At 43.5% G+C, this 26,320-nt stretch overlaps 2 protein-coding genes across 17 annotated transcripts in view; both read right to left on the bottom strand.

The window, feature by feature from the left end:
• Positions 1-26,320, bottom strand: part of LOC124512839 (leucine-rich repeat-containing protein 37A3-like) — a 340,529-nt gene that overhangs the window by 208,832 nt on the left and 105,377 nt on the right. The window lies entirely within an intron of this gene.
• Positions 1-26,320, bottom strand: part of LOC124513568 (pleckstrin homology domain-containing family M member 1-like) — an 80,611-nt gene that overhangs the window by 16,097 nt on the left and 38,194 nt on the right. For 9 of the 16 annotated variants that reach the window (XR_006962434.1, XR_006962433.1, XR_006962432.1 and 6 more), the window contains 7 exons: positions 22,437-22,501; positions 20,570-20,678; positions 19,617-19,749; positions 17,069-17,209; positions 13,661-13,872; positions 12,092-12,278; positions 9,610-11,226 (listed from right to left, as the gene is read on the bottom strand). Coding sequence is in view for 1 of the 16 variants with exons in the window: in XM_047081694.1 (XP_046937650.1) it covers positions 13,711-13,872; positions 17,069-17,209; positions 19,617-19,749; positions 20,570-20,678; positions 22,437-22,501 (610 nt within the window). In the remaining 15 variants the exon portion in view is untranslated. Of the gene's footprint in view, positions 1-207; positions 2,058-9,609; positions 11,227-12,091; positions 12,279-13,467; positions 13,873-17,068; positions 17,210-19,616; positions 19,750-20,569; positions 20,679-22,436; positions 22,502-26,320 lie in introns of those variants that run through there. The other 7 variants (XR_006962431.1, XR_006962430.1, XR_006962429.1 and 4 more) reach the window with 5 other exon arrangements.

Below are 26,320 nucleotides of genomic sequence, written 5' to 3'. Positions count from 1 at the left end.
TAGTATATCTACATTTTTCAGACACCATGCAGCTATTAAAAAATAAAAGGATCGAGCACCTCGGTGGCTCAGTTGGTTAAGCATCCGACCCCTTATTTTGGCTCAGGTCATGACCTCATGGATGGTAAGATCAAGCCCCACATCAGGCTCTGCACTGACAGCATGGAGCCTGCTTGGGATTCTGTCTCCCTTACTTTCTGCCCTTCCCTCACTTGCTCTGTATCTCTCTCTCTCAAAATAAATAAAAATAAACTTAAAAACAATTTTTTTTAAGTAAAAGGCAGACCTACACTTACTGGCATGGGGAAAACTTTCCAAGACATATTACTCAGTTAAAAAAAAAAAATTCATGCTAGACAACAAAGCACATAGCATGATCCCTTTCTCTTAAAAGTATAAGATGATCATATTTTTCCCTTTTATTTTCTTAGGGTCTCTTGATTTCTAACTGTATGCTTGATCTTTTCACTTGCCTCTGTAAGACCCAGGTACTCTAGTTCTCTTCTGCCTAGTAACTGATAACTCATTTTCTCTTACAAAATATGTAAATATTTATATACATTCATAAATGCATATAATAAAAGATGCTAAAGTCAACATTAACTTTAATATAGGAAGGATTAAAGAGGGTATTGTACATTTATATACTATTATATTGCTTGGATATTTTACTAAAAATAGTGTATTTGAGAATTAGGCATACCGTTTTAAGAGGAAGAAAAGAAATTTGGCACTTCTTGGTTGGTCTCAGAACATTTGACCATAAATAAAAAATAAGGTCAAAATAGAAAACCAGAACTTGAAAAACAAAGGAATACATGATAGCTCAACTGGGGCTCGACAAGCAGGCAGTACTTAGGTACCCAAACACACTTACAAATCTATAGTCAAGAAAAAGCTATAAGCTGAAAACCAAGTAGACAAAGAGGAAACCCAGTGCTATAGGAGTTAATCAAAATGCCAAGTAGGAAGAAATTCAAAGAGGGAAAGCAAGCCAAGCATCACATCTATATTGCTAATTGATGCATACGGTAATGTATTAAATAACATTCACTACATTAATGAATAAACATTAAAAGAGTTTTTCTTGCCTCTTGCTTCTTATCCAGGTATATGAAGATTATCACATTCATATATCCTTGATTCCAAGAAAATACAGGCTGGTTGACAGAAATATATAACCCCAAGGACAGATGATAGGAATTTGATCTTGCCTAATGGCAAAACCAAGGAACTGGTTTCTGTCTTGATTTGTTCTAACCCAAAGAACTGTTAAAATTAGGTCACAAACCCTAGAGATCTCAGAATATTGGAAGCACTGTTTCTATCAGTAACACGAATATTTCTTCCAATCACTTTCTTTGCTATTTACAGGAGTGTAAACTAAACGTTGTTAGGAGATCCATCAGTGTCTGAAATTTTTAGGGAGAAATACAAGCAGATTCCAAAGAGAGCAAAGAAAGTACTATTCACATTGGAGAAGAAAACAGATATGAGATTTCAAAGGGAAAAAAAGAAAAAAAACCACATGAACAAAGAAAGGCCTGGAAACAAGAATGAAATTGGCATGTATAGACATTTGTGTCTATAACTGGAGCACGGGGTTCTTGCCTGGAAAAGATTCTACCAAGAGGAAAGTGGCAAGAAAAATTATAAGGGGGTGAGGATGTCAAGCATAAGGGTTTGGACCACATTCATTTCATCACAGGAAAAGCATCTAAATTTTTGAGCAGGAGAATGATATGACAAAAATCGTGTGTTAAGAAAATCTAGCAGTTGCATGCAGGAAAAAGTGGAGATTATGGATAGAAAATTAGGATACTGTGGACAGGTTTTTAGTGCCTTTTATGAAATAACTCGTGTCTAATTGTTCTCAACCTAGGCTACAGGGGAAAACACTATGTGAGAGATCTGAAAAAAACCTAAATTCATATAACCATCCCACCCTAAAATCAGTGACAATCAAAATCATTCTTTTCTGCAATTTTGAAGAATCGTTTTTTTACCTGGATCCTGGGAGACCAAATAACAAACATCATTCACAGTCTTAAGGAAATCTGAAAAATCCAGCATTCCATTAACCACAATAATAGTTCAGAAACAGAAGGAAAAAAACTGCATTAGCAAACTCATTAAGAACATAAGATAAAAATGCAAACTAAAAATGTGAATACAATTAACTGATAGTCTAGAGGAGCACTAACATTAAATATAGACTGTAAAAAGAAAACCTATCATAAAACATAATTACACATTTTAATTATGTAGTAAATAGTGCCCAGCAATAATCAAAATGATATAGACTAGAATTTAAGATACTGCAATATTCTTTACTCAAAGCTCTAATTTTTATACTTGTCATTAGGTGCAAAAAAATCATGCAACTTGTCAATTTTACATATATAATGGTTTTGCCTGAAAAGAATAGGACTGATTTCATTGTGTTCTAGCTAAGACCCTCTATACCAGTGGTTTTAGGGGAGATTACAGATCCAGATGAGACTCTAATGAAAGCTTTGCCTCAAATCATTCCATCTCCTTCTCTCCTCTCCTCCTTTCCTCCCTCTCTCTCTCTCTCTCTCTCTCTCTCTCTCTCTCACTACACACACACACACACACACACACACACACACACACAAAATGTATTGAACAAATGCACAAAATATTGCACAATATTAAAGTCTTCACCCAAAAAATCCTCTCATTTATCATGCAAAAAGTAATGCCTATTTATTGAAAGAAAGAAAGAAATCTAAATTGTACAAATGAAAATTTCAGTAAGAAATTATTGCTTGGTTTGAATGAGAAGTTGAAATGATGGAGCTTTTTTTTCTGCATGATAATGCACAGGTCATCTCTGATGAGCAACTAGAGCTGAAAAGCCAGGTTTACAAAGTGTGACAAAACACAGAATCAGGATTCTTCTGTCTCATTTTCTAGACAAGCATAGATCTGCGTCAAGGAACATCTGAATTTTTCAAGATTCTTCAAGTTAAATAACTCTAACGTCATTTTCCTCTTCATATAGTAAATGAGGCCAATTTTGAAAGGGTTTATCTGTGTTTGGAAGAAACTTATTATAAATTTACATTTTAAATTAATGTAATCTGAACAAAGTAACTTATAAAAGAACATTTCAGTGCTTCTGGTGGTCTGCAGGCTTCTACTGTCAGAGAAATTGACAAGGCTTAGTTGTTCTCATTGCTAAACCACAGAAACACTTTCTGGATTGGAAAATTTGTCAAGTTGTCTACCTCAAAATTTCTTTTTCAGTGTCATAACTTGAGAGTGGTTTCTCCTTTCCTTCAAAGACACAATGAAACATCTGTGCAAATTTCAATCAATTATTTTGATTTGTTTTCTGACTTCTATGTGACTTAGGTTTAAACAAAAACCTTATAGATAAAACATCAAGAGCACAATCCATACAAGAAATAGTTGTAGACTAGACTTCTTCAGAAGTATGAACTTAAGTTGAAAGATATTCTTCAAAAATTGGGGTGCCTGGGTGGCTCAGCGGGTTAAATTCCGACTCTTGATTTGGGCTCAGGTCATGATCTCACAGTTGGTGAGTTCAAGCCCCGCATAGGGCTCTGTGCTGACAGGGCAGAGCCTGCTTGGGATTCTCTTTCCTCTCTGTTCCTCCCTTGCCTGTGCTCTCTCTCACATATCCAGTAAAGGACTCGTATTCAGAATACATACATTCAAAACGCAATAGTAGGAACACAAACACATTTTCAATGGGCATAAGATATACAGGGAGCAAAAAAGCACATGAAGATATATTCAAAATCATTTGATCATTCAGGAAATGCAAATTAAAACCACAATGAGAAAACACCATACATCTATTAGAATGACAATTTTTAAAGGCTCACCAATTCCAGGATTGACAAGGATGAGGAGCATCTGAAACTGTCATAAATTGTTCCTAACAATGTAAAATAATTCAGCTGCTTTGCAAGCACAGTTTAGCAGTTTCTAAAAAATTCAAATATACCTACCATATGACCCAGTTATCCTACCATCAGGTATTTACCCAAGATAAATGAAAATAGTATATGACTACACAAAGACACATAAATGAATGTTTACACCAGCTTTATTTGTAATAGCCAAAAACTATAAACAATCCAAACATCATCAATTAATGAAAGGATGAACAAATCATGGCACATCCATAAGAGAGAACGCTGCTTAGCAATAAAAAGAAATAAACCTGATATGTACCAAAGCACAGATGAATCTCAGTATAATTACGCTGAGTGAAAGAAATCAAACTAAAAAAAATGAGTACTTACTGCACGATATCATTTATATAAAGTTCTAGAAAATGCAAACAATCTGTAGTGACAGAAGCAGGTTAGTGTTTGCTTGGGAAGTAGTGGGGGGGGGGTTGTGGAAAGAGAATGGGGGCTTACAAAGGGCTATAATGGGATTGAGTTTTCACAAGTATATACATATGTAGAAATTTTCAAATTGTATACTTTAAATAAGTCAAGTATATACCTCAATAAAACTATAAAATACGCAGATAATTTAAAATCCATTGGAATAGCCAATTCCAAAAACAGTACAGAGGTTTTGTCTAAAAATTAAAAACAGAACTATCATATCATCCAGCAAGCTCACTTTTGGATAGATACCCAAAGGAAATAAAAGCACTATCTCAAAAAACTATGTGCACTTCAAGCATTGCAGCATTATGCCCAATAGCCAAGAAATGGAAACAGCCTAAATGCTCACCAACAGATGAATAAAGAAAATGTAACCTCTATGTATATGACATATTCTGGAGGGTGGAGGGAGTGGGCAGATGTTTGTCAAAGGATACAAACTTTAGGTATGAGATGAACAAGTTCTGGGAATCTGATGTACAGCATGGTGACTATAGTTAATAATACTATATTGTATCTTTGAAATTTGCTGAGAGAGTATATCCTAAGAGAGTAGTGTTCTCATCACACACAAAAAAGGTAACTATGTGAGGTGATGGAGATGTTATTTACTTGATAGCTGGTAATCAGTTCACAATGTATATGTATATCAAATCATTACGTTGTACACTTTAAATATATGCAATTTCTATTTGTCAATTATATCTCAATAAAGCTGGACAACATAACATGACTTGACATAAACCATGTTCCTATAGGTATATGCATATCCTATGACCCAGCTTCTTCATTTCTAGAAATCTATCCTATAAAAATATTTACACAAATGTGCAAGAATTGATGAACAAGGATGCTCTTTATAGCATTATTTGTAATAGCAAAAATTTTAGAGGTAACTTCACCACTAATCAATATGAGACCAATTAAAAGGTATATAACAAATATCCAGGAAGACTACCTACCAAATTATTAACAGTGTGTACTATGAAGAATTGTAGTGAAAGATTGAGGTGAAGAGATAATTTCCATTTTGTAATTTGTAAACTTCTTTAAGCTAAAAATACTAACTTAAAACAAAAAAAAAACCTTTATATTCAGTTATTAAACTTTTTCTTGTATTTGCAATTTTTACCAAGATATTCAATATAGGTCTACACTTTTTTCAATATAAAAATTAAGGAATACAAATTTAAACTAACATATGTTATCTAAAATTGTTTGTATGGACACTAATAATGAAGCAGCAGAAAGAGAAATTAAGAAAACAATCCCATGTACAATGGCACCAAAAAGAATAAAATACCAAGAATAAACTTAAGCAAGGAGGTGAAAGATCTGTACTCAGAAAACTATAAAGCACTGATGAAAGAATGTGCAGATAACACAAACAAATGGAAAGACATTCCGGGCTCACGAATTAGAAGAATATTGTTAAAATATCCATACTACCCAAAGCAATCTACAAATGTAATGCAATCCCTATCAAAATACCAACAGCATTTCACAGAACTAGAACTAACAATCCTAAAATTTGTATGGAAACAGAAATGACTCCAAATAGCCAAAACAACCTTCAAAAATAAAAAGAAAGCTGGAGGTATCATAATTCCAGATTTCAAGTTATATTACAAAGCAGTAGTAATCAAAACAGTGTGGTACTGGCACAAAAATAGACACATAGGTCAATGGAACAGAATAGAAAACACAGAAGTAAACACACAGTTAAATGGCCAATTAATCTTCAACAAAGGAGACAAGAATATGCATTTGGAAAAGACAGTCCCTTCAACAAACGGTGTTGGGAAAACTGGACAGCAACATGCAACAGAATGAAACTGGACCACTTTCTTACACTATACACAAAAGTTCAAAATGGATTAAGAATTTAAATGTTAGACCTAAAACCATAAAAATCCTAATAGAGAGCAGAGGCAGTAATTTCTCTGACAGAGGCAGCTATAGCAACATCCTTTTAGATACATCTCCTGAGGCAAGGGAAACAAAAGTAAAAATAAACTACTGGGATTACCACAGAATAAAAAGCTTTGGTACAGCAAAGGAAACAACCAATAAAACTAAACAATAACCTACTGAATGGGATAAGATGTTTGCAAATGACATACCCAATAAAGGGTTCGTATCCAAAATATATAAAGAACTTATATAATTCAACACCAGAAAAACAAATAATCCATTTTAAATGGGCAGAAGACAGGAACAGACATTTCTTCAAAGAAGACCTACATATGGCCAACAGACACATGAAAAGGTGTTCAACACCACTCATCATCAGGGAAATGCAAATCAAAACCACAATGAGATATCACCTCACACCTATCAAAATGGCTAAATTTAAAAACACAAGGAAAAACAAGTGTTGGCAATGATGTAGAAAAAAAAAGGAACCCTTGTGCATTGTTGGTGGGAATGCAAACTGGTGTAGCCACTGTGGAATACAGTATGGAGAGTCCTCAAAAAATGAAAACTACCATATGATCCAGTAATTGTACCTCTGGGAATTTACCCAAAGAATAAACATTAATTCATAGGTATACAGGCATCCCTAGGTTTATTGCAGCATTATTTAAAATAGCCAAATTATGGGAGCAGTCCAAATGTCCGTCGATAGATGAATGAAGATGTGATACACACACACACACACACACACACACACACACACACACACACACACAGGAATATTATTCAGCCATAAAAAGAATTAAATCTTGCCATTTGCAAAAACATGGATGGAGCTAGGGAGTATAATGCTGAGTGAAATAAGCCAGTCAGAGAAACACAAATACCATATGATTTTACTCACATGTAGAATTTATGAAACAAAACAAATGAACAAAGTGGTGGGGGGTGGAGGTGGGGAACAGGACAAACCAACAAACATACTCTTAACTATAGAGAACAAACTGGGGGTTACCAGAGGGAAAGTGGATGAGGGGATGGATGAAATAGGTGAAGGGGATGAAAAGGATACTTATCTTGATGAGCACTGCGTAATACAGGGAATTGCTGAATCACTATATTGTACACCTGAAACTAATACAACACTGTATGCTAACTAACTAGAATTAAAATAAAATAAAAACAAATAAAATAAAATAAAATAGGTTGTATGGCTTTGGAGTACACTTTTATCTTTCTGTCCCTCAGTTTCCCCAACTGTAAATCCAGGTAACTGGAAGAAACTACATCTGAAGTCTTGAAATCTAAAGCTCTAAAGATTTATTGCTTTGAATTTCTAAAAAAAAATTTTTTTTTCAACTTTTTTTTTTTTTGGGGGACAGACAGAGAGAGAGAGAGGAGAGAGAGAGAGAGAGCATGAACGGGGGAGGGGCAGAGAGAGAGAGGGAGACACAGAATCGGAAGCAGGCTCCAGGCTCTCAGCCCAGAGCCTGACGCGGGGCTCGAACTCACAGACCGCGAGATCGTGACCTGGCTGAAGTCAGACGCTTAACCGACTGCGCCACCCAGGCGCCCCTATTGCTTTGAATTTCTAATAACAGTATTACTTAAAAGCCTTAAAATGTTCACATCCTTTGACCTAGCAATTTCAATTTTAGTGACCTATCTTTTGTCTGATGAGATAAAGAGAAAAAACCCTGCTTATAACAGCAAAAATATTAGAAATGACATATTTATTTAGATTATTTGTTATATAGCTTATTTTTCAAAACAATTTGTTTTTGTGCTTTGATCTGTTCCACAGAAAAATTCACAGCTGCCAAAACCAGCCTGATGGCAGGGCCCGGGTGATGGATGGATCGGGACTGCATGGTGGCCCATCGACAGCGAAGCTTCTTGTACTCCTGCTTTTATGTGATTTGGCCTTAGCATTGGTCAGGGCAGCCCCCCTACCAATGAAAGTACCTGGGGATTTGTCGGTTGGGGAATTGCCCATGACAGGCCCCCTGGGAAAAGGACCACGGGGGAAAGAAATAAGATTCCGCAGGGAAATTATGCGGGCCTACATCCAGCCCTTGCCACCCCCTGTAAAGACTCCTCTACCTAAAGGAAGGATAGCCCCATATATTTCCCAGCCAGGGAGGGGGACAAATGGATTTGAAATCCCCACCCTGGCAACAAAGGAATGTATCTATGGATACAAATTACTCCAACCCCTAGGCCCACTTGGCCCCCAGGAGGCATTCCAGATGATAACTGGACCTGGTGGGTTAAGGTACAGAATGGTTCATTAGTTCCTAGGTATACATTGTCTCCCTGGGAGCGCAGAAGGCGTGGGTTCCCAGGGCCCTCTTGGCTCCCTCCCAGCACCCCAGACCAAAGCGAATAACTTTTGTTCCTTATACACAAATGGTTCAAAGAAACAATTAAGAAGTCATGTCCCTGTAAATGTTCCACTTGAGGTGTTGAGAGATAGATGACCTTTCATGAAAATAGCAAAGCAAACGCTTTCTAGACTATAAATAAACGTAGATACATAATGAAAATAATATGAAGAAATTAATCAATTTCTTGTAACGTTACAAGAAAATAACCATGTTGTCCCTTAATGGGTGATTACACAAAGGAACATTTTTAGAATTAGGTAAAGCCAAGAAACATAGATGACGCACGCTACAAGGAAATTGCTAACAAATATAATGCCACGTTTGCCGCAATAAAGCGGCCAGTCTAACACACTGTTGTTGTCCGTGTCCATTTGTTATTTTCGCCGACGCCGTGCATCCTTCGGGAACCCCTGGACCTGCTGGGGCTGGACCCCGGCACACAGCCATTTAAAAAGGCAGTGTTGGGGTGCCTGGGTGGCTCAGTCGGTTAAGCGTCCAACCTCGGCTCAGGTCACGATCTCGCGGTTTGTGAGTTCAAGCCCCACGCCGGGCTCTGTGCTGACAGCTCAGAGCCTGGAGCCTGCTTCTGCTTCTGTGTCTCCCACTCTCTGCCCCTCCCCCACTCATGCTCTGTCTCTCTCTCTCTCTCAAAAATGAATAAATGTTAAAAAAAAAATTAAATATTTAAAAAGGCAGTGTGGATCTATATTTATTTACATGGAAGGTTGCCTAACATATAAAGTTAATAGAAAAAGGTAACAAAATTGTATGCATGTGAGTCAACATATATATTTTCTAATTATGTGTTTATGCATATGTATATACCACACTTACACACACACACGCACACACATGCTTAGAAAAATCCTAGAAAAATATATGTAAAAATACCAAAGTTCAGCTCTGGGTAGTGGGATTACACATAAGTTTTATTTTCTCCTTTCTTTTCTCCTATGCTTTCAGAGAATAAGGTTATTTCCACTTTGAATAATTATTTTAATAATAAATCTCCAAAAAATTCTATGTCAAGAGAATTAACATATGGGTAAATAAACATGTCAGAAAAAATAGAGTTGCTTTTTAGTCTTTCTAAAAGTTAGATTTATATTTATTATTTTATTTTTATACCCTCTGAAAGTTGTGTACAGTAGGCACTCAAAAAATGTTGGGGTGACTCGGATAGATAGACGAATGACACCATTGCAACTTGTCAGTTCCTGTTAGGTTGCTAAGTAACATTCTATTGGTGGTCCATTTGACTCCTAGTATTCTCCATCTACAAATTTTTTATAATAACCAATCCACATCTTTTATTTGAGTAGCTTGATGCTTTTAACCTCAGAGTATTACTGTGCCATTGTGTGTATTAAGTTTATTTTACTTCTGACCAATCCTTCAACTTATCTATACCATTTTTATTCTAAACTTATCTCTCCTCCTTAATAAGCTTGGAATGGTCTGTAAATGTAATCAGTTCTCTATTATTTACTTCTTTGATTAAAGTATTGGACACTGACAACAAAAGAGCAATTACTTTTCCAGATGTTTTAAAATAAAATTATTAGGATTTTGATTTGCATTTTTTTTGACTACTGAGGATGGAAAATATTTTTATATGATTATTGGCTACATATATTTTCTTTTATGTGATATTCTTATCCGTGTGTCTTACTCACTTTTCCATTCCATCTCCAATCTGAAGCTCAGAAAAGTGAAGCAACCATTGCACTGTCTACCATTGGGAAGCTGACAGCTTTGGGGGTATTTGCTCAGCTGAGGAGCTACGCACCTTTTATAGAAAATGTTGCTGCGAATTATGGAGAGGGCCAGCCCCACCCCCCACCCGTGGCCAGCATGAGGGTACTGCTTAACTGCTCCCACACCTACAGCTCATTGAACCACGCGGGGATGATGGGTCCAAGCTGAGCCAATCAGATTCTCTATCCCAGCCCCTTGGACTCTGGGGCTGAGACTAGCCAGTCTCCGTGACTGCTCAGAACATTAGCCCGTTAGCTTGGGGGCAGCCACGATCTGTCCTCTGGAATGTGGAGCAGAATATACTGCCCTACAAAGAAAGTAGTGAAGGAAATGCACGAGGAGGCAAAAACTTGTCAGCAGAGCCACACTGACAGTTCCCAGCTCCGCCTCCATTCTCTTCCCAAGAAGAGACCCCTTGGGTAAGCTCGGTGAGACACCTTGTCCCCTCTGAAGCCATCTCCCTCAGCTCACTCAAGTTGCTTTGCTACTGTGTCCAAAACGGTTTTAATACAACATCAGAGAAAGACCCAGATCCCAAGTCTTGTAAGTCCCAGTTCCGAGCCCCGCCGCTCTCCCACGTTTTTCTAGACGGTTAGAAGGGGTCGAGTCCTTGCCTCCTGTCCCCTCCTGTCACTACATCCTTCTTGGGGCTCTGCCTGCTAACTTAGTCCCACAGTGACCTCCTCACCAGTTCTTCATTCCCCCTGCTCCAGACACAATCTTTTTCACACAGTTGATGGTTGAGAGAAGATCGGGGCTCAGCAGTTCTGAAGGGGAGGCAGAGAATACCCGTGAGAACACAGAAGACAGTCCCAGAGACTGAGGCAGACACTGGCTCTCCCTGCCCCCCAGGGGCTGAGTCCTTCCAGATTAGGCAAGGGCTCCCTCCCAGAGGCCCATTGAGATATCTCTACAATGGCTGCTAGAGGTCAAGGGTGGCTAGGGGTGGGGGCAGGAGGGGCAGGAGTAAATGTATGTTTACTACCACACATCCTAGCTAGGGTACATGCTGGTTCACGCCACGTTTGAGGGTTTCTAGGGAAAGGAAATGTCAAAACAGGCAGCACAGAGGCCAAGGTAAACCTTGCCTAATGAGAGAGGCTCTTCAGGTCAAGAGTGCAGGGATGTTGATCAGAGTACGAAAGAGGGAGTAAGGGGCAAAGTCATGGACCTGTGGAGCCTCCAGGAGTGGCTCTGAGGTGGGGAGTTTGCCCTTGGCCTCCAATCAACCAGGCCATTAACCACACAAAGTCAGTACTTGATGGTTAGAGCTGAGCCTTCAGGGCCACCAGTCTGGCATTCAGCACTGGTTCTATGAGCCTCAGTTTGCTCGTCTGTAAAGCGGGGATCATAATAGTTTCCACCGCATGAGAAGCTGGCATGTGAAGTGCTTAGTATATAACACACTCTCGATAAATGTTGGCCGCTGCTGTCCTCTGCTACTGGGTGTGCAGAGCCTTTCTGGAGCCTGCACCCTGGAGAATCTCCTAACCGGAGGGGCATCGTAGCCACTAGTCAAATCCTCTGCTCAGCAAAGGCATTCCCGGACTCCTCGGGCCATCCCTCTGGGGGCATTCCCAGGCTTGGAGTGGGAAGAGAAGTCCTGTGAGTAGACCCCACTCATCCTCTCACCTCTCCCACCCTGAGACCCCGGCCAGACCTTTGCAGTCCTCGTGGCAAATGTTTTCCGAGTGACTCTTGTAATCATTGCACCAGTAGCGGCTGTTGATCTGGAAGATGCCATAGTCGAAGCTGTCGTCTGCATTTTCATTTACCTTTGATAGGTTGAAGTTGCTCTCCACAAAAGCCAGGCACAGCCCTTAGAACAGGGAGAAGAAGGTTTTTAGAGGGCTCTGAACTGAGGGACAAAGGATACGGAGGAGAAAGGGAGACGGGGAAGCAGAAGAAAGGAACAAGGCCTAAGAGGCTAGATGGGGCAAGCTGGCTGGAAACACCCATTAGCTTCTCCCCTCGCCCTTCGGTCCATCCACCTGCCCCTCAGTACAACCGCTCATCATCCCGCTGTCCATCCGCGTCTCCTGCACTTGATGACCGCCTACTGTGTGCCATGACCCGTGCAAAACCCAGTGAGGGACATTTAGCTGGGTCAAAGGCAGCTGGTGCCTTCAGAGGGCCTATAGTACAAGAATGAAGACACACACCTTAAAGGACCGTAAGACAAGATAAAACGAGAAGGACAGCACAAGACAGGTGTGTGCAAAACCTGGGCAGAAGGAAGCTAGCCCCACCATGGAGGAGGAAGAAGCCTTTGCACTGCCTGCTCCCTCTGCCTGGAATGCTCTTCCCCGGACATTTGGGCGACCCGGTCCTTTGCCTCATTCAGTGCTGCTCAATGTCACCTCCTCAGAGAGGTATTCCTTGACTTCCCCTTCAAGGACAAGGTTACCTCTCACTCCCCTGGCTTTATTCTGCTGCATAATATTTATCACCACCAGGAAGTGCTTCATATGTTTGTGTGTGTGTTTGGGACTCGCCTCTCCCCCTAGAATGCAAACACTGTGAAGGAAGGGGCTTTGTTGATGTCTCTGTCCCCAGCCCCTAAAATAGTTCCCGGTACATAGTAAGTGCTCAGTTAATAATTGTGGAAGGAATATAGAATGTTGGGAGGGGCTTCTCAGGGAGGGTTGCTTTTTGAACTTGGCTTCGAAAGATGAATGATGGAAAGATGGCCACATAGGGGGTGACCAGGAGAAGAGGAATGGGAGGGAGGGGAGGGTGGGTGATGGGTATTGAGGAGGGCACCTTTTGGGATGAGCACTGGGTGTTGTATGGAAACCAATTTGACAATAAATTTCATATATTTAAAAAAAAAAAAAAAAAAAAAAAAAAGCCTTCCCTGGGCGAGCATCAGCTACATGGACAAGAACAGCAAAACCATTCTTTCCCTCCCTCTTCTTTCTTCACCCCTTACCCTTACATCACTTCCACCCCTAGTGAGGGTGAGAGACGGCGAGACAGAGCGAGAGCGAGAGAGCGAGGAGATACTCTCATTTCCTTAGGACCATGCATCTTGGTAGCATTCGCTTCCCCTCCAAGGTGTTACAGGAAACAGAGCAGGTCTGAAACGCCCGCTACCTTACAGATCACGATGACTCCCAGTGGTCTTCACAGTTAAGAAGGGCATACATTTAAGAAGGCAGCCTCTGGGCCCCCCTCTCTCTTTCACACACACACACTCACACAGACTCTCGCACGGTGGGAACGACGCTCAGCCGCGGGGCGGGGCTGGCTCATGTCAGGTACTGCACCACGAGGAACATGACCACACAGGTGAGAAGCATGCCACCGATCATGAAGTACTTGTCCTGGAAAGCCCGCTTCTCAGTGAGCCGCATCACGGTGTTGGACAAGCCCAGCATGTTGGCAATGTCAAGGATCTTCTTCTGAGTCCCCTGGAGCGGACGAGAAAAGAAGGAAACACAAAGGTCAGCTCCTTTTGCCAAGGAATGGGACTTCTCCTAGAGACAGTCTCTTGGTCATACCTAAAAGCATAAGCAGCATCAATCCACTCTGTGGTCAAATGACTTTTGATCAAGGTACCGGAGCAAAGCAAGGAGGAAAGAAAAGCCTTTTCCACAAATGTGCAGGAATGATGGACCCTAGTACATATATATATCGTGGACATATATACATACATGTCTCATATGTCCCATACACATGTCTGTAAGAAGATCCTCAGTTCCTATCATACACAAAAATTAATTTGAGATGGATCACAGAATTAAACATAAAGCTTCCAAAGGAAAACACAGAATGAAACAACCCAGGTGTACATCCACCAGAGAATGGATAGACCACTTATAGTGTATCTGTACAATGGGATATACTACTTGGCAATAAAAAGGACCTAATTACCAACTTGGAACAGTATGAATGAGCCTGGAAAACACTCCTGAGAGGAAGAAGCCGCTCTTGGTAATACATTTATATGAAGTCCACTAACAGGCAAAGCTACTCTACAGTGAGATAAATCAGAACGGTGGTTGCCTGGAAGGAAGGCAGGCAGGCTGGCTGGGAGAGCATGAGGGATTGTCCGGGGGCAATGAGGACGGTCTAGGTCTTGACAGCAGTGTGAGTCACAAAGGTATATGCATCTGTCGAAATTCAAGGACCCGCACGAATTAGATCCGTACGCCTACCGTATGTACGTTACACCTCAAGAGAAAATTTTAAAATGAGAATGTTTTACATATTTTTAAAAAAGGAAACCTCAGAGAACTTTTCCTCTGCTCCCTGACCCCAAAATCCTGGCGATCGGCCCGTTGACTGTGTGGAACACAATGGGATTCTGCTGCGTCTAACGTGTGGGTCAATGTCCATGTTCGCGAGAGGGTCTGAAGCGGGTGACGTGGAACGACCGTCACCAACGCAATGACCCCTTGTATACGTGCCATCAAGACCAAAAGAGTATTTTACTCCTAAATCAACAGCCCACAGCACTCAGCCTGCCCTTCCTCTCTGCTTTCCAATTTTTGTTCTTAAGAACACTTGACTGCTCACGAAGCGGCAAGTATAAACAGATGCTGGGCAGACCCCAACTCGCTTCCACACACGTGGCCCATCAGGATGGACGGCATCTAACCTAATGCCCCACATTCAGTTTTTAAATGAACAACACATTAACCAGCAAGACAGAAGAGGCAGAAGTGAAAACAGCATGAGGCATCACGGACAGGCACTCGAACCCTGGGTTCAGCCCAGTGACGAACAAGCCTCCCCGGAAGAGATCTTTCGGGTCAAACTTTACCGTTGCCAGCGGAGGCCAGAGACATGTTTTTGCAACGACAGTGATGGTGAAATTTAGGCTCTTGCTAAAGATTCTGGTTAGCTCTGGGGCGCCTGGGTGGCTCAATCAGGTAAGCGTCCGCCTCGTGATCTCGGCTCAGGTCACGATCTCACGGTTTGTGAGATCGAGCCCCACACCGGGCTCTGCGCTGACACCTCGGGGCCTGCTTGGGAGTCTGTCTCTCTCTGCTCCTCCCCTACTTGCACGCACACCCTAAGTAAATTATAAGTAAACTCTAAAAAAAAAAAAAAAGATTCTGCTTAGCTCTGAAGGCAGATTATTTCATCCCTGCATGTAATACAAGTACCCAGCTTCTAAAATCACCTGAAAATTAACATAAATTTCAAAAAATGTATTCCTTTCCAGCCACAAATTTCCCCCAGCCACGGCCCAGCAACTTCACTCCTTTTAACGGTTTAGGCAGGAGTGGGGTGGGAGGAGGATGGAGAGAATCAAGACCAAAAGGCGGGTAGGTAGCAGCGGGTGTACAGAGGAAACTGAATTAGAAACCTCACGTTCCGACCCCAACCGCCTCACTGGGCTGCCCTGCGCATCCTTCTGGGGACAGCACAGGGGCAGATGCCGCTGAGACTCCGCAGTGATATCAGACTTTGATAGGAAGCGAACATTCGCGTTGGCAATAAGCTCTAACCTTACCCCACCGGGTCGACGTCAGTGAGACACGGGGAGGCTTGTCCTAAAAGGGTTTTACTGTTTGCCCGAGATATGGGCAATTTTCTAAAGAAAGGGCAGATTAATCATCACGTATCAGTTCAGATTACAGTAGGTGGCCGTTCAGAAAGAGGGGCACCCGCGAAGCTGTTGGAGACACACTTCCAGACCACCAGAAGCACCACGGCCGGCAGCAGGGCGTGAGGGACACTTGCGGGCTGCCTGACTTTCTCCCTGGTGACGACGGCAGGGGCTGTGCAGCAATGTACTGAAGTCCCGCGGGGCTGACGGGCTCAAAGCGGTCCAACAAAAACTAAGATAAATCTCACACTTCCGAGTGACTGTTTCTCACAGCTCAGTGGCTGGGAGTGCTGCGTTCACAGGGGACCACACCCTGATAATAGGCACAGCCCACACCCCATTATCCATTAGAGCTGATACAGGAAAAGGGCTGAGGCTGAAACATCATGACTGACATCAGAATCTGTGTAATGTTTCTGTAAACCACTCCCAGGGGGTTTGAGCCTCGGCCAGTGGGGCGGGGCTTCTAGGAATACCTGGGGCTACGGAGAGGGCAGCTGCTACGGGCCAGCCCAGATGCTCTAGAAGCCCTTCTGTGCCTGCGGCTAGTCAACCCAGGCAGCCCTCCGGCCCCGCCCACAGGGGCTCAGTTACAAGAGCACAAAAGGTCTCGGCTATCAGGTGGTCGGCAGGAGGGGCTCTCCGGGAAACCACGTGAGGGTGAGGGGCCACGTGTGGCCACGTGTGCCTTCTCAGAATCGTGCATTCTGTAATTTCGGCAGTTGTGGGATTTCTTGGTCTTAGTGGTGCCTATCGTAGCAGCCACTTTCATGGTAAGTTCAGTAAACGGCAAAAGACCCAGATACCAAGTGATGCCAAATTATGGTTCGTTGCAAGCACAAGTAGCAGCTGCGGGCGAAGGGAAGGTGGTCACTTGTGGACTCCTCATACTTCAGCTCCAAAAGAAAGGACCCCAGACTCAGGGCTCTGTCTCACCACCAAAATAACAAAACGCGAGGATACGTAACCAAGACGTCAACGCGGGTACCCAACTGGTGAATGAGGCCAGAACGAAGGGCCTCCTCCCTGTCCCCCAGAAAAGCCCCCACCTTCAAGGTCAGTCTCTGGGCCCTCAGTCCGTCCAGAATACTGTGCCCGCCTCCGATGAGGTCGTCCATGCCATGGTGAATTTTCTGGAGGGAGGAGTTGAAATGCAGCGAGCTATCCATCGGGATGGTCGTGTCAGAGTCCTGTGAAAGAGACGCAGGCACAGGATTAGCTCTGCCGCCTGGTCAGCTCCTGGGGTCCCAGCGGGTCTGACTGCTCCGCCTGTCGGCCAAGGCCAAGCCAGAGAGACAGCCAGATACACACGGCCTGTGAATTCCTGCCTCTCCACCATGACCACCACTTAAGAAGGAACATCAGTCCTGCAAGGTCTTGCTGGGCTTCTCCTGAAGGCTTTCTCTGACTACTCCCCTATTAACTTAGCTTGTTCCAAATGTTCCTTTCCTTGGCTTTCCCTTAACACAGGTTTGCTTTTGTTCTGCAGCTGTTTTATTTATCTACAGCTGTCGCTGCACTTAGACGGAGTCTGACTAAGGACAAAGGAGACAAAGGCCTAATGGGTAGTCGGGATGGGACAATTCTCCTCAGCAGTCCAGAAAGGGCTGTAAAGAAATGAAGGAAGAAAAAAACTGGCACCGATCAAGTACTTTCCACCCTGATGCCCATTACCCTAAGCTCACTTAATCCTTATCCTAATGTTATAACACAGTTACTGTACTATCCCCATTTTAGAGGTGAAGAAACTGAAGCTCAGAGAGATCTAAGATCACACAGAGCTGTTCAGTCCAGCGGGGCCTGTATCTCACTACTGAGTGCAGAGCCGGCCCTCTTAACCATCCTGTGGGAAGAAACACTGAGACTGGCCTCGGGGCTCTAAGTTTACACCAGAAGCGGACTGGATACAGAAGGCAGTCAGGACTGGCCATAGTTCCCTTCTTTCCCGCCTCCCGACAATCGCACATTCTTCTGCCATGCACGGTCATTCTCCCCTCTTTCAATCACCACGAAGAGGTTCAACCACCTCTTCCTTGCTGCATACGTTCAGAATCACTTTTCATGCACCTGCTCTCAGTGCCCCCTGCTAACACGGGAGCGTTTCGAGAAGCAGGCGGGGACCACAGCTTTTCACTTTTTCACAAGCTTTACTCTCAGCATCTTCAACAATGTTCGGCATACAGCTAATGCTCAGTGGGTCACAAGACTCCAGTGTTTGAATGAATCAAAGAGAGGTGTCTCTTCATTCGACAAGCGTTTATTGAGTGCCTTCTGTATACAAATCGTTCTTACCCTTCCGCCTGAAAGGGTAGACCTAATTGGGCATTATCACTCAGAAAAACATATCATAGCTCCAGCTCACAGAGTGACCGGCAAGAAGTTCATTTGGCAAAGTCAACTTTGATTAAGGGGCACTGCGTGCAGAGCACCGCACCGAGCTGATATGCAAACAAAACAATTCTGAGCGATCATCCCTGATCTAAAAGAGGTTTGAGTACCCAATGCCATAGCGATCAAAAGCCCACACACCTTTTGGCGTGTTGTAGAATTCATTACACTTTTGAAAGGCAGCTATGAAAACTTGAAACTACCGAAAGGAAGGAAGGAAGGAAGGAAGGAAGGAAGGAAGGAAGGAAGGAAGGAAGGAAGACAGACAGCTGTGCCTACCACTATGCCTCCAACACATCCTCATCACACTTCTGAATTGTTAATCAGTGTTACTTGACTGCTTACTCTAGAGAAGCAGAAACTACACAGGCACATTCTGAAACACTCAGGGAAATTTGCTGCAAGTGTGGACACAGCAGAGAGACTTAAGCATCTGTGAAACGTGGGCTGATTTGAATTCTGATGGCAGGCTTAGAGAGCTAAGACCTCTTTAGAAAATGAACCTCTCTGTTAAAACAAAACAACCCAAAACCCACCTCACTTGGTGGAAATACATTATAAGGGACCTGAAAAAGGCCAGTGTGTCCTCTAGCCATCAACAGCCATGTGCAGGAATGGATCCTATTAAGACCGAGGGGCAGGGGCAAGGGTCTCCCAAAAACCAAACATGCACACCAACCAGGCCACTTTTGAACAGGCTCAAGTCAAGCAATCCATCCAAAACAAAAGACCTGTTAACAAATTCCTCCAAACTGCTGCTCAGATTTGGGGCAAAACCATTTTAAGGCATCTGACACGGGAACCACACACATACACAGCACGATGGCAAGTGCCTGCAGGCAGCTTTGAAATGCTGCCCCTCATGACAAATGGTTTCAGTTCTCATCATCTGTCTCTACCTGATCAGAAACCGTTTCCACCATGTGAACTTCCACCTCTCAGTCAAACCCAGGTCATTTTCACCCCTGCCCACTCCTTCACTTTAACTGCTTCCGCTTCGGGTTTTCGTGTTAGAGAAGGAGGTTCCCTGTCTAGGTCTAGTGTCTGTGGCAAGGCACAAAGCCCACTGTTACTTCCAGTCGATCGGCTTCGGACACCCCCTACAAAGATGAAGCTCCAGGACCCGAGTTTCAGTGGCGACGAGCTGCCGAGTGCCTGTAGACACTGCCCCCCACCCCCTCCCGCCCCCCAACCAGGAGCCTGGCTTACGTTAGTGGTGAAGGTTCGAGACAGAAGTTCCTCTCGCTGTCTCTCCTGCTGCTCCCTTGCGTATCGCCGATGCTGGAAGTTTCTGAGAGCAGTCTGCAGGTGCTGGACATCATACTTTAACTGGTCAACACGACTGGAATTGATGGAGACAGAGATTACATTCCAGAAACCCAGGGCCACACATTTTGAGCGGCCAGCCTTCGTATTCAAGAAAGATACTTCCTTACTTCTCCCTACACCACTGCATGCTGTCCCCACCAAAATGATCTGATTTTGATCACTGATGTTGAAAATAAAGAAGCGGCCTGTGGTTCAAGTACGGTTGTAGCACAAGAGATCCCAACAGCTTTACTTAAGCATCTGCTGGTCTCTGATTCTGGATGCATGACAGGGAACACGTGACAGGAAGCAGGCTCAAGGACCTCTCCCTGACCTGCCATGGATTATATCGCTTTTCAAGAAGGAGCCCAAGGGCACCTTTCGAGTAAAGCAACAACAAAGTTTCATAAGAACTTTTGGGAGCAGGGGCTGGGCTGGAGGTGGTGAGGGTTTTCATTTGAATTTCATGGCGGAGTATCAAATGTTACATCAGTATTTCATTATAAATCGGCTGATTGAAGTGATTAACGGCAAGATTTCATCTCAATCCAAGAATGCAGCAGGAACCAGAGGGCAGTGCACACCTCCCTGGCTGCTGGAGGCTTCAAGTAAGGCCACGGGTCTGGCCAGAAAAACGGTATTGGAGGCAAAATTTCAAAATGACCCAATGTAAGGAGACACAGGCTTCTGAGCCCCTAACCTCACAGGCTTTTTATTTTGAGGAAATATCATTGAAACGAAACCGTGCCCTTTAGGGGGACTTCATCTTCACAGAGTCTCAGTTTTTCAATGTGTAAATGGATTTTCAGAATATCTGACAGCCTCCCCTGGACAAGAGGCGTCACAACACTCACAGTTTGGCATTCTGTCTTTTGTTCGGGGGCTCCTTGCTGGACAGAATCTCCAGACGTTCTAGATGGCTGAATATCTGGTCAATGCTTGCTTGGATTTCGTTTTCTACTACTGCACAAGAGAGAAAAAAGAGTAATTGCTGGAAAAGAGACAGTGAGCTTAAATTAGAATGATACAATAAACATGTCTTTTTCCATATCCAATAAATTCAAAGAAACCCATTCGAAAAGGAGAAAAACGCATATCGTACTGAATAATGGAAAAAAATTCAAGTGATACTGATTCTGTAAATGTTGTTCTAAACACACACACGCATATATACATGTAGCTGTTAATGTCATAGCAATGCCAATTGTTTAAAAAGCTACAGATAAATCTGTAGAAATAAATTTCCTGCCTTTAGAAAATAAAATGAATATTTGGGTTGTCCAAATAAAATATTTTAAGCAAAATGCAGTATCTTCTGAAACAGAATGAGGTCTCTTTTCCTTTGAGATTATTCCCAGATACGAGTTATAAACATCTAGTAAGAAGGCTGCCAATTGAATTCCCTACAGTAATGAGGTTAAAAGAAAAAAAAGCACAAAGGGGAAGATTAGTGTGTGAAACACAGAGAAGAGCTCCCTTGAGGCTTTCCATAAGGACGGGCAGGCTGATGCTGGAATCCCCAAAATAGACTGAATATCACTAGGAAAGGCCCAGGAAAGAATCCACAGAGGTAAAGATATGATAAATACAGTCATTTTCCTTATCCCTCTTGATAAACAGTCAACATGGCCTCTTTTCCATTTCTAATCATGTGACAGTGAGACTGCTGGGAAGGCAAACAAAGCAGATGGATAGGAACTAAACCGTGTACAAAAAGGGCACCCAGGGGGGCGTCTGGGTGGCTCAGTCGGTTAAGCATCCGACTGTGCCCGACTGCTGATTTCAGCACAGGCTGCGGTCTCACGGTTCGTGGGATCGAGCCCCACACCAGGGTCTCTGACAGCTCAGAGCCTGTTTGGGATTCTCTCTCTCTCCCTCTCTCTCTGCCCCTCCCCTGCTTGTGTGCTCTCTCTCAAATAAATAAATAAATAAATGAATAAATAAATAAACAAACATTAACAAAAAAAAAAAGGTACCCACATTGCTTCTTGCCCAATAAAGACACGACAGTAAAGAAGCAATGTCACCCTCCTAGGCCAACCTGCAGCAGCTAACATATGCACTCTAGATTAGAACAGGGTGGGGCACAGAACCCAGAAAAGAGATGCTTTTGACGCTCCAAAAAGGAGGCATGAGCAAACAGAAAAGGGCATAGCGACAGCCAAGCGGGGAGGTGAACGGGTGGCATCAGCAACGTGTGGGTAACCAGTGGCATCTGTTGTGGCCAGCTCAGAGAAAGGACCTTTTCTGGCCAACAGAAAACCGTAAAACAAAAAGCAGCACTCTTCTCAAATGAAACCACAGTGTGGGAACTACACTAATTAATATTGCTATTCGTTTCTGAATAATCCTCCTAAAAAGCCACAGTTCTCAGCTCAGAAGAAATGACCAATTCCAGTTAAACATCTCTGAATTTGCACGGAGTACATTCCTCCCAGGGCTCGGTAATTAGATTAAGACAGAGGAGAGGAGGTCCATTCCCATAGGGCCCTGTCAGGGTGAGTTGAGGGGTAATGGGGGATAAGGCCTGTGGGATTCCACGGGGCGCAATGAGAGAAGTCAGAGGCTTTGCCAGAGGGTTTTTCTGTCCACCCCTAACAACAGAACTCCTTCGGCATGGAATCATTAAGCCCCTGAGGCAGCAAGGCGGTCAGGAAACCCAGCCCATTAGCATCGTGTCATCAGGAGAAAGGACTCTGCTCTCCATAGTTAATGACTCACAGTGCAGAGACTGCTTGTCCGAGGTCTCCAGGCGTCCCATGTGAGACTGGATCTCGTGGACCTGCCTATCAAAGGAAGAGAGAGGAAATGAGTGAGACAGGAGTCATCGACAGTGCTTCGGTCAGGAAAGACAAATTTTCTGATGCCAACGTGTAACTGATTTAAATCGACAGCATCACTGAACTGTAAACTTTGTTAAGTGGCACTTTAGGCCACATGTTTTGGCCCGGTTTCTAATATTTTACCATGAATATTAATAAGAACACTAACAGGCGGCGCTTACTAAGTGCCTGCCACATCGGAGACATTCTGCAAAGTCAATAACCCTATGCGGAAAGGACCATTATCATCTTCGTTTTATAAATAAGACAACCGAAGCCCAGAAAGGTTATGTAACTTGTTCAAGGTCACACAGCAAGTGATAAACCTCAATCCGGACCCAGCCAATCCCACTCTCTGCTCTTTGACCCGATGTGCTGAGCGCTGGTCTGTACTAGGGAGAGTCAAAGGGCAAGAAAGATATAATCCTTGTCCTTGAGAAACAATGTAATTGGGAATGACAGGCCAGAGAGACATGACAAGTCCCAAGAAGATTTAGGGGAACATCACTACATGGAAGTGTAAACAAAAAGGAAGCCGAGGGGCTACGCGCAGTGGCGTGGTGCCAAGGAAACGTAAGAAAGTAAGAGTAAAAGCTGGCGGAACCCGGTGGCGTCAAGTGAGTTCTAAAGAGCACTCTGAAGACGGAAACTTGACCTGATGAGGGAAGAGATGAAGAAAAGGATCGGCAAAAAGGCACGTGGATTACAAGCAGGTGGGCCTGCCCGGAAGCGAGTAGGGGTCGGAGGGGAGAAGGGATGAGGCGCTCAGTGCGAGAAAACTATCAGAGGAAGGTCCTGAAAGACGGGGATGTCCCGTCCGGTAAAGGCCTTTCCCTGGCAATCCCAGGCGAGTGCCTCCTCATTGGGAAATGCGACACCGTACCCTGGCTCGCCAGCGTGGTCTCAGATGGCGGGCCCTAGCGTGCTCTCCGGAGGCTCCTCGGGGCCTGACCAAGGTCACCCCCAGAGCCCTTCCTAGCAGTCGTCTGCGATCAGTTCTGGAATACTGCCTATGCTACCCCAACAACGGGCTCCTGGTGCTTCCGGTCTCTCACATCAGAGCCACAGGAAAGCAGTCTGCTGAGCAACTATATCACCTCCAACCCTTGAGGGAAAGGTCAGCAACCAGCCTCCACCATGAGCACCACAATCTGTGAACCCAAATTTACCAATGCAAGCCAGAAGCCCAAACTAGGTTTCAACTCTGTCTTGTCTTTGCCAGGGCTTTCCTGCGGACTCTAAACATGACCCACGGCACCAGAAGCAAGGCCAGCGCTCTACTGAGTCTGAGCGCACCTGGGTAAGACCCACGGCCCTGAAAGGAAACTAGAAATCACCACTAGAGATGGAGGGACCAGACTGCTCCTCCGGTAAGATAGGTCCTGATAGTGTAGAATGAGGGCACGTGGAGGTACGGAGGTAGATGGAGGAACACAGCTTGAGTTAACCAACACCTGGGTCAGGGTAACCACAGAGACAGCAAGAGGACTGCACGGCGACGCCGATGGGAAGACAATTAGGATTTTACCGAAGGCCTGCACGTAGGCCGTGAGGTAAGTTGTCAATGGCAGCTTCATAGAGCAAATGTGAAAATTAGCAGTATTGACAGGAACGGGAACAGAAGAAAAAAAGGGAGGGGGGCAGGGGGCAAAGAGTATCCAAGACAACTCTGAATCAAGTATGAGAGGGATGACCTGGTCCACCTGCTATGAGGACTTATGACAAAGCCATAATAACAACACAAAACCAAACAAAACAACATCATTGCAGTGCGGAGACAGACAAACCCTAACCTTGACCCAGGAGCAAAGAGTAGAGTCCAGACACAAAAAGAAACGCAAGATGGTTTAAAGCCCAAATGTAAAAGGCAAGGCTTTCAAATTTTCTGGAGAAAATACAGGAATGCACACTATGACTTCAGGTTGAAGAAGAATTTCCTAAACAAGGCAAAAAACAATACTGTCCCCCAAACCACACACACCACAAGACTCGTCAATTTGACTACATTAAAACAAAAAACCTGTCTACACCAAAGACGCTCTAAAAAAATAAAATAAAAAGACAGGCAGAGACTAGAAGATACCCGCGCCAGATAAGAAAGGACTAATGTCTAGAGTATATTAAAAAATGCTGCAAATCAACAGGAAAAGTCAAAGCACTTTTGTAAAATGGGCAAAGAGCAAATGACAGAAAAGAAAACCCAAACATATCTATATCTATATCCATATCTACATCTATATCTGTATCTATTATTCCACTTGACTAGTAATCAGAAGAATGCAAAGTCAAAATAACGAGATAGTACATTTCTCCCATGGATTGACAAATACTTTAAACTTTAAGGACGAGGGCTTCATGGCAGGCTAAATAATGGTACCCAAGGGATGCTAGCCAAGATTTCCAGCATTCTACCACAGGACTGCCTTCAGCTCTACATTTTGTTCAAGATTTTTTAACAAACCAACTTACATTGATGACATTTGCACATCACTCTGTGCTATAATGAGCCTAGGTTAGGATGTTGTACCACAAAACAAATAGTAATATTTTCATTTAGGCTAAAATAGTAAAATTAAATTTGTCAGGGATGAAAAGCATTCCCACTTAAGACTTTTTTAAAAAGTCCCCAATGTACAATATCAAGTGGCATTCCATCCTGGGAGCTGTCTGTTAAAGGCCCCTATTAAAGACTTCCCCTGATGGAAGATGGATGAAGAGGATGACCGGGAAAGAGTCTAGAAGTCAAGTCATGAAGAGGAATGGTCAAAAGAGCTAGTGATAATAAGCCTCTGAGAAAAGAAAAGAAAAGGAAAGAAAAGAAAAGAAAAGAAAAGAGAAAAAAGAAAAAAGAAAAAAGAAACTCCATTAAAATGGGCCAGCTGGTGCTTTTCAAATACGTAGAGCTGACATAGGCAGAGGAATGGGCTCATTCTCCACTGTGGCTCCTGAAGGGAGAGCCAGAACCAAGAGCCCCATTCAAGAGGGTAGCTTTCAGCTCAACATGCCCCTCCCCACAAAAACCCCAGAATAATTATGAACTCTCTCTCTTCAAGCAAAGGAAGAAGGGGGGCGCCTGGGTGGCTCAGTCAGTTGAGCGTCGACTCTGGGTAGGCTCAGGTCATGATCTCATGGTTCATGGGTTCGAGCCCCGTGTCGGGCGGGCTCTGCGCTGACAGCTGGGAGCCTGCTTGGGGTTCTCCCTCTCTCTGCGCACCCCCCCCAACTCGTGTTCTTTCTCTCTCTAAACTTAAAAAAAAAAGAAAAAAAGAAAAAGAGCTCCTGCATGTTTAAACACAGGGTACATGAACTGCTTCGGGTTTTATAAAGGGTCTTCCTGACTACAGGGAGTTGGAATGGAAGATTTTGCCAGTCCCTTCCAATTTTTAAAGTCTATGAGGACAGGGTGAGAGATGATGGCAACACTCATCCTATAAACACCCTTCAGGTGGCTTATACCGTTTTCTAAGCCAAAATGGACAAACTTTAAAGTTGCAGGGAAACAATACTGACTTCTCCCACCTAAGCTCTGAATGCTTTGAATGAACTAGAAGAGATATGGCCAAGAAAATGATTCCAATCTCTACATTTCATGCCTGGGAGGAAATCAAATGCAAAACAACAAAGCAAGCAGGCATGGCATAGGGGGGACTACTATGTGGCAAGTCTGTTTTAAACCGAACTGGGAATTCAGACAACACACTGGAAGCCAATAAGGAACAGGTGATGCACAGGCAGGACTTGGGGCGGGGGGGGGGGGGGGGGGGGGGGGAGGTGGACACTAGA

This window comes from Lynx rufus, unplaced genomic scaffold, assembly GCF_022079265.1.
Source record: "Lynx rufus isolate CCGP_SWC_20201006 ecotype Redwood Valley unplaced genomic scaffold, mLynRuf1.p SCAF_18, whole genome shotgun sequence".
Taxonomy (NCBI): domain Eukaryota; kingdom Metazoa; phylum Chordata; class Mammalia; order Carnivora; family Felidae; genus Lynx; species Lynx rufus.
This window is presented reverse-complemented; position numbering and strand designations above follow the sequence as displayed.